Below are 19,051 nucleotides of genomic sequence, written 5' to 3'. Positions count from 1 at the left end.
CACAGTACAGTGGAGCACAGTAGAGAACAGTACAGTGGAGCACAGTAGAGAACAGTACAGTGGAGCACAGTAGAGAACAGTACAGTGAAGAAAAGTACAGTAGAGTTCAGTACAGTGCAGTAAAGCACACTAGAGTAAGTACAGTATATTGTACTGTACTCTACTTAACTGAACATATCTACTTTACTGTACTCTACTGCACTTTGCTCTACTGTGCCGTACTGTGATGTCCAAACTCTATGATTGTTTCAGATTTGCCCTGGTCTGGACCAACCAAATGTGGTCTTATTTAGGGACAGAGCTCACTACAATAATAGCCAGTCTTTAGAATAACACCCAATAATAGACAAAAGAAGGATATTACATATTTCTACCTTTTGTGTACTTATTCAGGATACATCACCTTGAAGAGAATGACATTCATATCCAGAATGTATTTTACAACGGGCTTTATCTTCAATGGGGTCGCTAGAAGCCTAATTGTAGGACAGGCAGACAGACAAACACACAGACATAGAGGGGGACAAACATAAATGCAGACAGACACACTCACAAACATACGTAGCATACATAGCTACAGGCTTTATGGAGGCCGTGGGTTGAGAGTCCCGTTGCGTAGAGAAACTCCAGCAGATCAGAGAGGAGGAGCCCACAGGCACATAAACATGGAGTACCCCCACCTCGCTACATGCACGCACGCAGGCAGGCATGCAGGCAGGCAGGCTCATCCTTGGATGCCTGAAAGCCACTAGCAATGTCTTGTTGCTCTACTATCTGACTTATGTAAAGCGAGGATGCTACTGCAATATACACTGAGTGTACAAAACATTAGGAACACCTTCCTAATATTGAGTTGCACCCTCCCTTTAACCCTCAGAACAGCCTCAATTCGTCGGGCATGGAGTACAAGGTGTTGAAAGTGTTCCACAGAGATGCCCGCCCATGTTGACTCCAATGCTTCCCACAGTTGTGTCAAGTTGGCTGGATGTTCGTTGGGTGGTGGACCATTCTTGATAAACACGGGAAACTGTTGAGTGTGAAAAACCCAGCAGCATTGCAGTTCTTGACACACTCAAACCGGTGCGCCTGGTACCTACTACCACGCCCCATTCAAAGGCACTTCAATCTTTTGTCTTGCCCATTCACCCTCTGAATTGCACAAATACACAATCCATGTCTCAATTGTCTCGAGGCTTAAAAATCATTCTTTAACCTGTCTCCTCCCCTTCATCTACGCTGATTGAAGTGGATTTAACAGGTGACATCAATAAGGGATTATAGCTTTCACCTTGATTCACCTGGTCAATCTATGTCATGGAAAGAGCAGGTTCCTAATGTTTTGTACACTCAGTGTAGATCAAGCTATAAATTAGAAGATGGCTGCTCTTACTGTTTGAATGGAAGAATGGATGTCACTAACTCGACCATAATATGACCACTTCTTACTGTAGTAAGTCTGTATCATAGCAACGGTGACCAGGGAAACAGGGAAATGAAGAGATGAAAACAAAGCAGAAGTTGTTGAAGCCAATGGTCACTCCTCTAGTATGGATGGAGTTTGTAATAATAGGAATATTCTGCCCAATTTCTCATTCTTTCTTCTCTTCATCCCATCTATCTATCTATCTATCTATCTATCTATCTATCTATCTATCTATCTATCTATCTATCTATCTATCTATCTATCTATCTATCTCTCTCTCTCTCTCTCTCTCTCTCTCTCTCTCTCTCTCTCTCTCTCTCTCTCTCTCTCTCTCTCTCTCTCTCTCTCTCTCTCTCTCTCTCTCTCTCTCTCTCTGTCTCTCTGTCTCTCTGTCTCTCTCTCTGTCTCTGTCTCTGTCTCTGTAGGGTTGAAAAGGATAAGGAATCCAGAGCGGATGATTAGAATCGCCGTGGGATACACAGGACATGCCCCTCCCAAGAGTGATGACACTGACACCAACGGTAAGGCAAACACACTCAAACACGGCATCACAGGACCCAACAGACGTGTGCTGCTTTTTGTAGGACGAGGTGACTGTGTGTTGAAAAGCCTTCTGGCTAAACAAGCTGGCAGCCGAGGCCTTATTCTCATCAGCTCTGTTACGAACCTCTTGTGGACAGATGTACTGTACATAAACGTAACTGGTACTGTAGAATCTGTCACTATCCTATGGGATGCATGAGATAACAAGCAGCATTAGTTCTAGGTCTTGGGTTTTCGTCACTCCCAGATCCTAATCAAGCATCTGACCAAATTATCAGAGATTTTAGTTCTGGGTTAACTGAGATTACTCTGTTACAGATAATACACACATGCAGACACTCACACACACGCACATTAACACGCACACACACACACACTCTAAAGTGAGTCTCATTCTCATTCAGCTCTGTTACAGATCATGTTTATTCATGCGTGCCGACGCAGAGCAGTGTGTGTGTGCGCACTCACACACACAGAGCTTATTTTAGGAGCAGAAGCTCATTGTCATGCCTAATCAATGCACAGAGCACTATCTATCCATACGGCATGGATCAGTGTTACTGGTGCTGGGAGAAACAGACCGTGGCTGGTTAAGAAAGAGCTGGCTTTAACTGAGATGTATGAGAGAGAGACAGGGCGATCAAAGGTGTTTTTGTGTGTGTTTGTGTGTGTGTATGTGTGTTTCTAGTTCTTGTTCTAGTTTGGTGTGTGATTGTATGTCTATTTGTGTGTCTGCATGTTTGTGTGAGAGAGAGAGAGAGAGAGAGAGAGAGAGAGTGTGTGTGAGTGTGTGTACACACGGGGTGAGGGCCGGGAATATCTGTAGTGTTAAGGGGAGCTATAAAGGTGATGAGTGCTTTGATTGGTTATTGATCCTAGAACAGGACAGCCATCCTAGTGTGTGTGTTTGAGAGGATGCCCAGAAACGGTTTTTGTGGGGAGGTTATTGATTTGTACTGTGTGTTTGTACTCTCCTTGTCTGCTCTCCTGATCTGTCCTGAGATACAACAGGGACAGGAAAGGACAGAGACAGGAGAGGACAGAGCAAAAGAGACAGGAGAGGACAGAACGACAGAGACAGGAGAGGACAGAGCGACAGAGACAGGAGGTGACAGAGCGACAGAGACGGGAGAGGACAGAGCGACAGAGACAGGAGAGGACAGAGCAACAGGAGAAGACAGAGTGACAGAGACAGGAGAGGACAGAGCGACAGAGACAGGAGAGGACAGAGAGACAGGAGAGGTCAGAGAGACAATGATAGGAGAGGGCAGAGAAACAATGACAGGAGAGGACAGAGAGACAGAGACAGAGACACACCAGAGCCCAGGGACATGAGAGGACAACGAGACAGAGACAGGAGAGGACAAAGAGACCAGAGAGACAGAGACAGGAGAGGACAGAGAGACAGAGACACACCAGAGCCCAGGGACATGAGAGGACAGAGACAGGAGAGGACAAAGAGACCTGAGAGGACAGAGAGACAGAGACAGGAGAGGACAGAGAGACAGACAGGGACAGGAGAGACAGAGAGAGAGAGGTCAGGGACAGATGGAGCGGGGGAGGGACTGGGGAGGAAAGAGGAATGGTGAGGGACAGGGGGAGGAGCAGAAAGGGAGGCTAAGGTTGTTGGTTTGAGAATCAGAGGGGAAGGCTTGGGCATGGAGGATGAATGATTAATTTTCTTGAATTGTTTGGTTGATCGATCGGTCATACCAACAATTCCTCATGTCCCAGCATTCTCTCTGTTGTGGCATCCCAGCTGAGGATGACTTGAGGAAAGGTTTATCAGCAGAATCATGAATTAGCATGCACGCCCATCCCTCTATCCCTCTCCTCATCCACCCTTCTTCTTAATCTCCTCTCTCCCTGTCTTTTCCTTCCTTCCCCATTTCTCTGCCTCTTTTTGCACGCACATCTACCCCAAACTCTTCCCCTCCTCTCCCTCCTTCCCTCTCTCCCCTATATCTCCCCCTCTCTCTTCTTCCTTCCCCTCTATCTCCCTCTATCTAGTTTCTGTGCAATGAGCCTTTCTTTCACATTCATTTTATTTAGAAAAGGGGGACATATTACATTTCTCCTCAGTACTGGAAGAAATATTTGTATTTATTTAACACCCCTACTCTTACAATAAGTGCCATGGGATCTTTAGTGACCACAGAGTCAGGACACCGTTGAACGTCCCATCCAAAAGACAGCACCCTACACAGGGCAATGTCCCCAATCACTGCCCTGGGATACTTTTTTGACCAGAGAAAAGAGTGCCTCCTACTGGTCCTCTAACACCACTTCCAGCGGCATCTAGTCTCCCATCCAAGGACTGACTAGGACCAACCCTGCTTAGATTCAGAGGCACGCCAGCAGTGGGAGGGATGCAGGGGGGTATGCTGCTGTAAGAGTTGCATTTGAGCGTTCTTTACTCTGGAAAGTTTTATAATTAACTGACAGCCTCACAGGGGTATTGGGTTTTTTCAGTAATACATGTGGAAATGACAGTTTTAGAAGGTAAAATATTAATCAACTAATGGATGGGAAATGTGCAGTGTGCTGGACGTTCATTTGTAGCATATTTGATTCTTATATATAGGTACCTGTAAAGATGCTGTTCAGATGGAAGTGTGTGTCTGGGATTGCCATGGGAATTTGTTGGTGGTAGGATCTTTCTGGAAAGTCCCAAGGGAGATATTAACTTAGGTGGTCCACACGCACACAACCACACACATGAGATGTATGAGTGTGTGTGCTTGCATGCATATGGTGGGTGTGTTTGATCGCCGGTTTCATGTGGTTTTTTTAGTGCATTTCAAAGGCAGGGCCCTGATGAGAATTCCTCTGATCAGTGGTCGGAACATCGGGGACACTGGGCGGGATGTGTGTGTGTGTGTGGAGGAGAGGATTTAAACACTGATTGGCATTCATAGCAGTGAGTCCGGAGTGCTGCTAAATAAGAAATTAGGCTTTACCTAAGCCAGCGCCATTCAGCTGTTTGAAATTCTGTCTTCTCAGGGCTTCTATTAATAAATGCATAATTGATTAGGGTGAGCATACGTGCCTGAACACACTCTCACTGTCTCTATCACTATCTATCTATACCCCCCCTCTCTCTCTCACACACATACACACGTTGTGTCAGCGTGTGTGCATGAGCATGTTCAGGAGACTCACGTCTCCTGGGTTAAACAGAGGTCTTTCACTCAAACTCAGTCAATAACCTGTCTGTGTCTGTCTGTCTGTCTGTCTGTCTGTCTGTCTGTCTGTCTGTCTGTCTGTCTGTCTGTCTGTCTGTCTGTCTGTCTGTCTGTCTGTCTGTCTGTCTGTCTGTCTGTCTGTCTGTCTGTCTGTCTGTCTGTCTGTCTGTCTGTCTCTCTCTCTCTCTGTCTCTCTAGGTGAGCCTGGCCAGTTGAAGATCTACCTACCTAAGAAGCTGTTGGAGTGTTTGCCCAAATGTTCCTCTCTGCCCAAGGAGCGCCACCGCTGGAACACCAATGAGGTGAGAGAGCACTTAGGAGGACCCAATAGTAGGTTGTGGATGGATTAGGGCCTCTGTGTAGCAGTGTTTTAGTGTGGTGACCTCTAGCCTCTTCCATAGGTTAGCATCTCCCTTCACTATTCCAGTGGATGGGTTTCCACATGTGTAGTTCTGAAGATAACACAGGTGGTCCCGTGTGGCTCAGTTGGTAGAGCATGGCGCTTGCAACGCCAGGGTTGTGGGTTCATTTCCCACGGGGGGACCAGGATGAATATGTATGAACTTTCCAATTTGTAAGTCGCTCTGGATAAGAGCGTCTGCTAAATTACTTAAATGTAAAACTATTGTGCTGGGCCAACTTGTGGTTTGCTATTATTTCTGTTTTGATTGTGGATAGAGGCTGAGGCGTGTGTGTTATTGATTTAGGACAGTGGTTCCCAAACTTTTTATAGTCCCGTACCCCTTCAAACATTCAACCTCCAGCTGCTTATCACCTCTAGCACCAGGGTCAGCACACTCTCAAATGTTGATTTTTGCCATCATTATAAGCCTGCCACACACACACTATACGATAAATGTATTAAACATTAGAATGAGTGTGAGTTTTTGTCACAACCCGGCTCGTGGGGAAGTGACAAAGAGCTCATATAGGACCAGGGCACAAATAATAATATAATAATAATCAGTAATTTTGCTCTTTATTTAGCCATCTTACGTATGAAACTTTATTTGTTCATCGAAAATTGTAAATGACTCACCACAGGTTAATGAGAAGGGTGTGCTTGAAAGGATGCACATAAGTCTGCAATGTTTGGGCTCCGAGTGGTGCAGTGGTCTAAGACACTGCGTCTCAGTGCGAGAGGCGTCACTGCAGTACCTGGTTTGAATCCAGGCTGCATCACATCTGGCCTTGATTGGGAGTCCCATAGGGCAGCGCACAATTGCCCCAGTGTCGTCCGGGGTAGGCTGTCATTGTAAATAAGAATGTGTTCTTATCTGAATTGCCTACTTACATTTTAAAAAGTTGGGTTGTATCAGAGAGAGTCTTAACATTGTGATTTGCCAAAGCAGGATACTCTGAGCACAGCCCAATCCAAAAATCTGGCTGTGGCTTTTGATTAAATTCAATTTTCACAGAACCGCTTGTTGCAATTTCGATGAGGCTCTCTTGTTCAGATATCGGTAAGTGGACTGGAGGCAGGGCATGAAAGGGATAACAAATCCAGTTGTTTGTGTTATCTGTTTTCGGGAAAGTACCTGCGTAATTGAGCACCTAACTCACTCAGGTGTTTCGCAATATCACATTTGACATTGTTAGTAAGCTTGAGTTAATTTGCACACAAAAAATCATACAATGATGGAAAGACCTGTGTGTCCATTATAATGCAGACAGAGAAGAGATCCAACTTCTTAATCATAGCCTCAATTTTGTCCAGCACATTGAATATAGTTGCGGAGAGTCCCTGTAATCCAAGATTCAGATCATTCAGTTGAGAAAAAACATCACCCAGATAGGCCAGTCGTGTGAGAAACTCGTCATCATGCAAGCAGTCAGACAAGTGAAAACTATGGTCATTATAGAAAACTTTAAGCTTGTCTCTCAATTTATAAAAAAAAAAAGGTAAATACTTTGCCCGTTGATAACAGCGCACTTCTGTATGTTGTTAAAGCGTTACATGGTCGCTGCCCATATCATTGCATAGTGCAGAAAATACACGAAAATACACGCCTTGCTTTAACAAAGTTAACCATTTTCACTGTAGTGTCCAAAACGTCTTTCAAGCTGTCAGGCATTCCCTTGGCAGCAAGAGCCTCTTGGTGGATGCTGCAGTGTACCCAAGTGGCGTCGGGAGCAACTGTTGCACGCACGTTACCACTTTACTATGTCTCCCTGTCAACCCAGCTTTTGCGCCATCAGTACAGATATCAACATATCTTGACCACCAAAGTCCGTTTGATGTCACAAAGCTGTCCAGTACTTTAAAAATATCCTCTCCTGTTGTCCTAGTTTCCAGTGGTTTGCAGAAGAGGATGTCTTCTTTAATTGACCCCCCATAAACGTAATACCAGGAGCTGTGCCAGGCCCGCCACGTATGTTGACTCATCCAATTGTAACACATAGAATTCACTAGCTTGTATGCGAAGCAGTAATTGCTTCAAAACATCTCCTGCCATGTCACTGATGTGTCGTGAAACAGTGTTGTTTGATGAAGGCATTGTCTGTATAGTTTTTTTTGTTGTCCTTTTCCTCCAGCATTTTCCCAGCCTTATCCGCGGCAGCAGGAAGAATTAAGTCCTCCACAATAGTATGGGGCTTGCTTGTCCTAGACACTCGGTAGCTCACCATATAAGACGCTTCTAGACCATTCTTATTGATGGTATCTGTTGCTTTTATATGTCTTACTACTCACAAGTTGTCTTAATTCTCGATCCAAAAACTCCTGTGGCTTATTTTTCAAATGGCCATGTTTTGTTTCTAAATGTCTGCGCAAGAGTGAAGGTTTCATCGAGTTGTGAGATAGTACTTTTGCACATACAGTTGAAGTCGGAAGTTTACATACACTTAGGTTGGAGTCATTAAAACTTGTTTTTCAACCACTCCACCCCCATGCTTCACAGTAGGTATGGTGTTCTTTGGATGCAACTCAGCATTCTTTGTCCACCAAACACGACGAGTTGAGTTTTTACCAAAAAGTTCTATTTTGGTTTCATCTGACCATATGACATTCTCCCAATCTTCTTCTGGATCATCCAAATGCTCTCTAGCAAACTTCAGACGGGCCTGGACATGTACTGGCTTAAGCAGGGGGACACGTCTGGCACTGCAGGATTTGAGTCCCTGGCGGCGTAGTGTGTTACTGATGGTAGGCTTTGCTACTTTGGTCCCAGCTCTCTGCAGGTCATTCACTAGGTCCCCCCGTGTGGTTCTGGGATTTTTGCTCACCGTTCCTGTGATCATTTTGACCCCACGGGGTGAGATCTTGCGTGGAGCCCCAGATCGAGGGAGATTATCAGTGGTCTTGTATGTCTTCCATTTCCTAATAATTGCTCCCACAGTTGATTTCTTCAAACCAAGCTGCTTACCTATTGCAGATTCAGTCTTCCCAGCCTGGTGCAGGTCTACAATTTTGTTTCTGGTGTCCTTTGACAGCTCTTTGGTCTTGGCCATAGTGGAGTTTGGAGTGTGACTGTTTGAGGTTGTGGACAGGTGTCTTTTATACTGATAACAAGTTCAAACAGGTGCCATTAATACAGGTAACGAGTGGAGGACAGAGGAGCCTCTTAAAGAAGAAGTTACAGGTCTGTGAGAGCCAGAAATCTTGCTTTGTAACGGCTGTCCTCCTCCTCTTCAGACGAAGAGGAGGAGTAGGGATTGGACCAAAGCGCAGCGTGATAATTTGACATAATGAAGTTTAATAAAGAAAAGACAAAAACCGAAAACACTTCAACAAACTACAAAATAACAAACGAACGTAGACAGACCTGAACTATGAGAACTTACATAATGACGAAGAACGCACGAACAGGTACAGACTAACAACAAACGAACGAACAAACCGAAACAGTCCCGTGTGGTGCAACATACACAGACACAGAAGACAATCACCCACAAACAAACAGTGTGAACAGCCTACCTTTATATGGTTCTCAATCAGAGGAAACGTCAAACACCTGTCCCTGATTGAGAACCATATAAGGCTAATTACACCTGACCTAAACATAGAAACACAAAACATAGAATGCCCACCCCAACTCACGCCCTGACCAACTAAACACATACAAAATTAACAGAAAACAGGTCAGGAACGTGACATGCTTGTTTGTAGGTGACCAAATACTTATTTTCCACCATAATTTGCAAATAAATTCATTACAAATCCTACAATGTGATTTTCTGGATTTTTTTTTCTCATTTTGTCTGTCATAGTTGAAGTGTACCTATGATGAAAATTACAGGCCTCTCTCATCTTTTTAAGTGGGAGAACTTGCACAATTGGTGGCTGACTAAATACTTTTTTGCCCCACTGTATATATTTTTTTATGTGAATCACATTTTTATGTGGCGTACCCCCGGCGGCATTGCGTGTACCCCAGTACCCCAGTTTGGGAATACCTGATCTAGGAGATGTACATTCGTTACTATGTGATGTAAAGATTATTTGGCTTGTGATTTCTCCTCTGAGGCAATTCATTACATTTTTCATGCGATCTGTCTCAGTGAAGGACAAACAGCATATCTGCAGCCTACAGAACAGAGCACTCACTAGAATCAAGTGTGTGTGTCTGTGTGTGTGCCTGCGTGTGTGTATGTGGTTCCGAATTGAGAGCAGTTTGTGATCTTTCAGTGCTGAGATCTTTGTGTAGGAAACACAGAGTCGAGAGTATGCGTGAAGACAGACCCTCTCCTCTCTCATTGTCTCTTTCTCCTTCTGTGTGTGTTTGATGGAGTGAAGGCTCAGTTCAGGGGAAGGTTGGGTGTCACTGGGAGGATTCCTTCAAAGCTCATCTGTTTCATCAGAGGCCTAAATTTTCCTGAATACTTAAACACCCCATAGTGTCTGTCTCCCCTTTGTCCTTTATAGGCATACTCCTGTTTCTGTGTTTGAGGGAGAGAGAGACATGGAGAGAGAATGTGTGTTTATGTATGTGTTTGTGTATGTCATTTAAGTGATAATGCCAGAGAAGCCGGTGTTTGGAGGATATATTGGCACGGGTATTGTTCGTCTCAGGCCGGCAAACCGTGCCAATATATCCTCCTGTAATAACAGAGCTGTGAGACGGGAAGCAGGTGCAGGTGAAATGTTTAATAAAACAACAAAACCAGTAACGAGCAAATTCCATAAGGCTACAAGTGGTAAACAAGAACAATACCAACTGGTGAGAAAACATAAGGGAGTGACGTTTAAAGGGGAGGAAATAATGAAGGTAATGAAGTCCAGGTGTGAATCATAATGATTAACATGTTTGCGTGATGATGAGTGCCAGGTGTGCGTAATGATGAATCCCAGGACCTGTGGTTAGTATTCTGCCGATGTCGTACGCCGGAGAGGAGGAGCAGGAGAAGATCTGACACTTCCAAACACCGGCTTCGAGGGCATTATCACTTTTCTACAACGGGTTACCAACATATTCAGACATATTTACATTAAAAACTTTATTTTGATGAATCTATTCATACTATTTCATCCTTCCACAAGATATCGTCCCTAAACAAACCTAGGGTTTCTACCGAAGCCAACTGGTCGTTCGTTCTATTGGTTCGGTTGCCAGAGACGCGACCCAGTCGTTCAGTCTTTTTGTTCTGTATCTATGGATGCGACTCAGTCATTCGTTCTAAATGTTCCATTACAATACTGGCTGGCAACGTTCTTATCCCTTGCTTGCTAGCTAGCCAACTACGGCTGACTTATAGTCATGTCAAACAATGTAGACAGAATAACAACAGTAGCTGCATTTGTTTAAGCTGTTTTCTAGTGACATTTATTTGGATACATCCATAACAATGAGCTAATGAGGTACGATTTCACCTGGCATAGAAAATGTGCTCCCTCGTCAGGACACTGTTGTTCAGAGGAGCTAGCCAACAAGCTAACACAATAACTACAAACTGAAGCTGGGAAGACTGAAAACTAGATGCACAGTTTCATTTGACCTTTTTTCAATTGACATTTCTTTATATATATCCATAAAAATGATGCCAAATGATTCATGATTTCGACTGGCGGAGAAACGCTGCCTGCCTTTCTCTCTCGTCCCGACTCTTGACCCCTACACGTTCATTACTATGGGACAGTTGGAGATTGAATTTGAATATTGAAGCAATGTTGCAAATGTCGAAGAGACAGACAGCAAGGTTTATACTAGGGATACACGATATATTGGTGAACATATCGGAATCAGCCGATATTAGCCAAAAATGCCGATGTCTAGTTTAACGCCAATGTGCAAAACCGATGTCAACACTGACGTTCATACCTATATAACATAGTGACGCCACATCATAATGACGCCACGTAAAATTTTGCACTACACGTGCAACACAGCATTCCTAACCTAGCCCACAATGTCTGCTGTGTGGATCGAACAGTCAACAAGTCGAGCAGTCATTTGAAAGAGTAAGAACATTTCAGCGAGACAACTCAAAGGGGAAATCCATTAACGGCAAGATAATGGAATTCATTGCCCTTGACAATCAACCGTTCTCTGTCGTGGGTGATGTTGGCCTTCACCGACGGGTCGAGCACCGGTACACACTACCAAGAGTGCTATTTTTCAGATGTTGCCCTCCCGGAGTTACACAGTAATAGCGTCACTTTTATTAGCTTCAAGACATACATACTATGGAACGCCATTTGGGTATTTGCGTGTCAAAAAAAGATACAGTAGCACTGTCAAAGCTGTATAAAAAATTCTGCAAACACCGGCCACGAACGATGCGTTTACAATACCGCGTTGGTAATAAAGCATCATTTGTTCGACCGCAACTTCTGAGGTAGCTAGCTTTAGCTTGGTACCTAGCTATCACCAATACAACCTGCCTGAAAACAATGACCAGTAGAAACTGCAGTCATTTTCATTATTCTTACGTAAATGCCAACAAAATAACTTTGTGTGTGTGTGTGTGTAACCTTTATTTAACTAGGCAAGTCAGTTAAGATCAAATTCTTATTTACAATGACGGGCCTACCCCGGCCAAACCCGGACGACGCTGGGCCAATTGTGCACCACCCTATGGGACTCCCAATCACGGCCAGATGTGATGCAGCCTGGATTCAAACCAGGGACTGTAGTGACGCCTCTTGCACTGAGATGCCGTGCCTTAGACTGCTGCGTCCATGTGTGTGTGTTAACTATTTAACTGTACTAGAATTCTTAAAAGGCCGCTAAAATGTTAAATATCGGTTATCAGTATCGTGGTTTTTTGGCAAGGAAAATATCAGATATCGGTATCGGCCAAAAATGTCACATCGGTGCATCACCAGTTTATACAAATCTCCGCTGTTGAAAATTAAATGTTAGTCTAAAAGGAATGTGAGATAATGTCTCGATGCTTTTTATAGGGGAGGTCAAGTTTATAACATGCCTGGCTGGGCTGATGAGACAGTGGATTGCGCTGTCAGATGGAACAGAGTAAATAGGCATTTTAACATCATAGATTTAGCCAGTGGTAACTGGTGGAATAGATGGGATGGAATGCACTTTTAACCAATCAGCTTTCAGGATTAGACCCACCCATTGTATAAATCAGGCATAACTGATGCACCAAAGCATTATATACCTCTCCTCCAAATGGTTCTGTCTGAATGTGATTTGGAGGGAATCTCACAGATAGGTTCTGCTGATAATTTAGCCTGCTTCTAAATCCTACTAGTACTGTGTGTGTGTGTGTGTGTATACACGTGAGCGTGCATGCGTGTGTATGTGTGTTAGCTTATCATCATGGTGCTAAATGTCCCAGCTAGCACATACTGTAACGTTCTGAGAACCATGTTTCTTAGAGCTTGGTGAGAGCGTGTTTGTCCTATGATTATTTTGCATACAACCTTCCCCCAATGTTCTGGAATGGTGTAAGATACTGAGCTAGCACATAACGTTCTGAGAACCCTATGTTTCTTAAGTGGGAATTTCAGGACTTCAGTGTAACGTTTCCTACAGGTTCCCCCATGGTTCTATTTAAAGGAACGTTCTCAAATTGTTCCAAAAATATTAAGAAACAACGTTCTTCTATGGGAATTTCAGTACTTCAAAGTTTTCTACTGTTTTCGTCATGGTTTTATTTAAAGTCATGTTCTCAGAAAGTTCAGAGAACGTTAAGAATCAATGTTCTTCTATGGGAATTTCAGTACTTCAGCATAACGTTTCTTCAGGTTTGCTTCTATTCTAAAACGTTCCATTAAAACCATAAGAAAACATTACTAACATTCATAGAATGTTCTAAGAATGTTATTTATAAACATATGCATTCCGTTTTCAGCATCAACAAAACTCTCTATCCTCTATCTTGTTAAATGTGTTCAGGTCTGTTGGCCGTGCCCACTAATTGGCCCTACCTTATCTAAATGAGTGCTTGTTTCCTTTGAAATGGGATCTGTTTGAATAGACTCAAATGAAAAGCTTCGTATGAGTTCCCAGAACATGCTAAATGTTCCCTCCCGTTCTCAGAACATTTTAAAAAAACATTCAGTTTCGTTGTTCAGGAAACGTATGGCTTTGTTCCCAGAACCAATGGGAAACTAAAAATGTACATTTCCATAACATCCAAGGAACCACATGTGCTAGCTGGGGCTGCTAATACAGCATGGTGATGACTTATTGATAAAACACCAGTCAGACACGCCCAGTGATTACTATCTCTCTCTAATGTGTGTGTGTGTTTCATTTCAACCTGCAGCGGGATCCAAGTTTTAGAGAGAATCTTAGTGATCCTCTCTCTCTCGCGCTCTCTCTTTAGATTTTCTGTATTTTCTTTTGCACTCGGTCTTCCTCTCTATCCGTCTCTACCTCCTCACTCTCTATGACCTTTTTCACATTGACGATAGCAAAGGGACATTTTAGAGAGGTTCTGGAGAGACAATACTGATGTGTAAACTTGCCAAATGATCACGTCTAAAGCGCTACCTCCAGAGGTCGTGTATGACACGCGCCCTACAGTTACCCTTATCTGAGCAGGGCAGTGTGAACACAATTCTCCTCATATTTAAGACTTATTTTATTGAGTTTAACATGAAATTGCAGTAACAGCCTGTTACATTCAGAAATTGTAGCAGTAACTGAGCCACATAGCACTATGGAAGCCCATTCCCCTAACATTGTTTTTAGGTCGATAGGCTTACTATCTCAACTTTGAGATATGTAAGTAAACATTTTGAGATAGTACAAATAGAATATGTTCATTTGTAACATTGTGTGGTGATGTCAGAGGTGGCACCACAAGGGAAATTGTTTTCCTGGGACCCAGAGCAAAAAAATAGATAAAGGTTTTATATGGGCCATGATGGACTAGATTTTTTCTAGACAGGTCATACAGTATGATTTAAAAGAAAAAACTCCTGGATAAATTCCTGGTCCTAGGGATGACTACATAACAATCCTGTCATACTTGTCCTTAACACTCAAGATTTGGGACTTCAAGAAGTATGGAGAACAACACATTCTAATGAAAGGGGCTATTATTTTTTTATTATGTACACAAATCCTATTCAAGAATATACTTTTTTGTTCCATAATAATTTTTTCTCCAAGATTTCAAGTTGTTTATTTTCTTAGAATTTTATCTGACCCCTCTGCCCTGTTTTTTTCCCATTGAATTTGAGGGACCTCCTATGACACCACCATCTTGGAGATTCAACATATAGCTCCTTAGCAAATCATAAATTATTTATTGTGTTAATAATCACTTCCATTTTTTATTTGAAATGCACCAGAACACAGCAGTATGCCCTTTAATGGTCTGGGATACCCTGAAGCCAATACAGTGCCTTACAAAAGTATTCATCCCCCTTGGTGTTTTCCTATTTTGTTGCGTTACAACCTGTAATTTAAATTGATTTTTATTTGGATTTCATGTAATGGACATACACAAAATAGTCCAAATTGGTGAAGTGAAATGAAAAAAATGACTTGTTTACATTTTTATTTTTTATTTTATAAAAACGGAAAAGCGGTGCGTGCATATGTATTCACCCCCTTTGCTATGACGCCACTAAATAAGATCTGGTGCAACCAATTACCTTCAGAAGTCACATAATTTGTTGAAGTCCCCCTGTGTGCAATCTAAGTGTCACAGGATCTCAGTATATACAGTTGAAGTCGGAAGTTTATATACACTTAGGTTGGAGTCATTAAAACTCGTTTTTCAACCACTCCACAAATTTCTTGTTAACAAACTATAGTTTTGGCAAGTCGTTTAGGACATCTACTTTGTGCATGACACAAGAAGTAATTTTTCCAACAATTGTTTACAGACAGATTATTTCACTTATAATTCACTGTATCACAATTCCAGTGGGTCAGAAGTTTACATACACTAAGTTGACTGTGCCTTTAAACAGCTTGGAAAATTCCAGAAAATTATGTCATGGCTTTAAAAGCTTCTGATAGGCTAATTGACATAATTTGAGTCAATTGGAGGTGTACCTGTGGATGTATTTCAAGGCCTACCTTCAAACTCAGTGCCTCTTTGCTTGACATCATGGGAAAATCACAAGAAATCAGCCAAGACCTCAGAAAAAACATTGTAGACCTCCACAGGTCATGTTCATCCTTGGGAGCAATTTCCAAACGCTTGAAGGTACCACGTTCATCTGTACAAACAAAAGCACGCAAGTATAAACACCATGGGACCACGCAGCCGTCATACCACTCAGGAAGGAGACGCGTTCTGTCTCCTAGTGATGAACTTACTATGCTGCCGAAAAGTGCAAATCAATCCCAGAACAACAGCAAAAAACCTTGTGAAGATGCTGGAGGAAACGGGTAGAAAAGTATCTATATCCACAGTAAAACGAGTCCTATATCGACATAACCTGAAAGGCCCCTCAGCAAGGAAGGAGCCACTGTTCCAAAACCGCCATAAAAAAGCCATACTACGGTTTACAACTGCACATGGGGACAAAGATCGTACTTTTTGGAGAAATATAATCTGGTCTGATGAAACAAAAATAGAACTGTTTGGCCATAATGACCATCGTTATGTTTGGAGGAAAAAGGGGGAGGCTTGCAAGCCGAAGAACACCATCCCAACCGTGAAGCACGGGTTACATCATGTTGTGGGGGTGCTTTGCTGCAGGAGGGACTGGTGCACTTCAGAAAATAGATGGCATCATGAGGATGGAACATTATGTGGATATTAAAGCAACATCTCAAGACATCAGTCAGGAAGTTAAAGCTTGGTCGCAAATGGGTCTTCCAATTGGACAATGACCCCAAGCAGACTTCCAAAGTTGTGGCAAAATGGCTTAACCTCTCTGGTACAAGTGGGACGTCCCACCTCGACAACAGCCAGTGAAATTGCAGGGCGCCAAATTCAAAACAACAGAAATCCCATAATTAGAATTCCTCAAACATACAAGTATTATACACCATTTTAAAGATAAACTTCTTGTAAATCCAACCACAGTGTCCGATTTCAAAAAGGCTTTACTGCGAAAGCACACCATGCGATTATGTTTGGTTTTCTATGACTAGGTGCTGACCTAACAGCCATTTTTCCAGCCAAAGAGAGGAGTCACAAAAAGTAGAAATAGAGATAAAATGAATCACTAACCTTTGATCATCTTCATCAGATGGCACTCATAGGACTTCATGTTACACAATACATGTATGTTTTGTTCGATAAAGTTCATATTTATATCCAAAAATCTCAGTTTACATTGACGCGTTATGGTCAGAAATGCATTGTCTCAAACAAACATCCGGTGAAAGTGCAGAGCCACATCAAATTACAAAAATACTCATCATAAACATTGATAAACGATACAAGTGTTAAACATACGAATAAAGATAAACTTCTCCTTAATGCAACCGCTGTGTCAGATTTCAAAAATACTTTATGGAGAAAGCACACTTTGCGATTATGTTAGGTCAGCACCTAGCCACAGAAACCCATACAGCCATTTTCCAGCCAAGGAGAGTGTCACAAAAGTCAGAAATAGCATTAAAATTAATCACTTACCTTTGATGATCTTCATCTGGTGGCACTGTTAGACAATAAATGTTCGTTTTGTTCGATAAAGTCCCACTTTATGACCAAAAACCTCCTTTTTGTTTGCGCGTTTTGTCCAGTAATCCGAATGCTTAAGGCGCGTGCCTTAAGAGTTTTTTTTAAAGTACAATAAAAGTTAGTAGAAACATGCCAAACGATGTTTAAAATTAATCCTCTGGTTGTTTTTGTCATAAATAATCAATAATATTTCAACCGGACAAAAGCTTCATCAATAGGAAAGGAGAAACAAGAAAGGCGATCAGGCGCATGGCTGATGAATGAATTTCCACTGGCCACTGATTGAAAGTGCTGTATCTCCCTCATTTTTCAGAGTAAACGCCTGAAACAATGCCTAAAAACTGGCCACATGTAGAGGAAGCCACAGAGCTCATGAACTGGGTTCTAAGTCTTTGTATGGTGGATAGGCTTTCAATGGAAAAACAGCCTTTCAAAATAATAGTACTTCCTGGTTGGATTTTCCTCGGATTTTTGCCTGCCATATAAGTTCTGTTATACTCACAGACATTATTTTAACAGTTTTGGAAACTTTCGAGTGTTTTCTATCCAAATCTACTAATTATATGCATATCCTATCTTCTGGGCCTGAGTAGCAGGCAGTTTAATTTGGGCACACTTTTCATACAAAATTCCGAATGCTGCCCCCTACCCTAGTGAAGTTAAGGACAACAAAGTCAAGGTATTGGAGTGGCCATCACAAAGCCCTGACCTCAATCCTATAGAGAATGTGTGGGCAGAACTGAAAAAGTGTGTGCGGGCAAGGAGGCCTACAAACCTGACTCAGTTACACCAGCTCTGTCAGGAGGAATGGTCCAAAATTCACCTAACTTATTATGGGAAGCTTGTGGAAGGCTACCTGAAACGTTTGACCCAAGTTAAACAATTTAAAGGCAATGCTACCAAATACTAATTGAGTGTATGTAAACTTCTGACCCACTGGGAATGTGATGAAAGAAATAAAAGCTGAAATAAATCATTCTATCTACTATTATTCTGACATTTCACATTCTTAAAATAAAGTCATGATCCTACCTGACCTAAGACAGGGAATTTTTACTAGGATTAAATGTCAGGAGTTGTGAAAAACTGAGCTTAAATGTATTTGGCTAAGGTGTATGTAAACTTCCGTCTTCAACTCTATACACCTGTTCCGAAAGGCCCCAGAGTCTGCAACACCACTAAGCAAAGGGCACCAGCAAGCAAGCGGGACCATGAAGACCAAGGAGCTCTCCAAACAGGTCACGGACAAAGTTGTGGAGAAGTACAGATCAGGGTTGGGTTATAAAAAAATATATAATATATAATATAACTTTGAACATACCACGGAGCACCATTATAACCGTTATTTAAAAATGTAAAGAATATGGCACCACAACAAACCTGCCAAGACAGGGCCGCCCACCAAAACTCATGGACCAGGCAAGGAGGGCATTAATCAGAGAGGCAACAAAGAGACCAAAGATAACCCTGAAGGAGCTACAAAGCTCCACAGCGGAGATTGGAGTATCTGTCCATAGGACCACTTTAAGTCGCACACTCCACAGAGCTGGGCTTTACGGAAGAGTGGCCAGAAAAAAAGCCATTGCTTAAAGAAAAAAAGGCCTAGGAACAGTGGGTTAACTGCTTTGTTCAGGGGCAGAGTGACATATTTTTTTACCTTGTCAACTCTGGGCTTCGTTCCAGCAACCTTTCGGTGACTGGCCCAACGCTCTAACCACTAGGCTACCTGCCACCCCCATAGACCAGTGTCACTTTTAAATGTTGATTATATGTTGATTTCTCAAATATTAATTCTGCGCCTGGAATCTGTGCTGCCCAATCTCATCCACACAGACCAAACTGGTTTTGTACAGGGTCGTCTCTCCCCTGATAATTTACGTAGATATTTTGACATTCT

General features: G+C 42.5%; 1 protein-coding gene across 1 annotated transcript in view; it reads left to right on the top strand.

Moving 5' to 3' along the window:
* Positions 1-19,051, top strand: part of LOC120064718 (calmodulin-binding transcription activator 2) — a 110,007-nt gene that overhangs the window by 10,890 nt on the left and 80,066 nt on the right. The window contains exons 2-3 of the mRNA XM_039015339.1: positions 1,849-1,944; positions 5,350-5,453. Of these exons, the coding sequence (XP_038871267.1) occupies positions 1,849-1,944; positions 5,350-5,453 (200 nt within the window). The remainder of the gene's footprint in view (positions 1-1,848; positions 1,945-5,349; positions 5,454-19,051) is intronic.

The sequence above is a fragment of the Salvelinus namaycush genome, chromosome 20, assembly GCF_016432855.1.
Source record: "Salvelinus namaycush isolate Seneca chromosome 20, SaNama_1.0, whole genome shotgun sequence".
Classification (NCBI taxonomy): domain Eukaryota; kingdom Metazoa; phylum Chordata; class Actinopteri; order Salmoniformes; family Salmonidae; genus Salvelinus; species Salvelinus namaycush.
The sequence above is the reverse complement of the archived record's forward strand: the minus strand, read 5'-3'. Positions and strand labels throughout refer to the sequence as shown.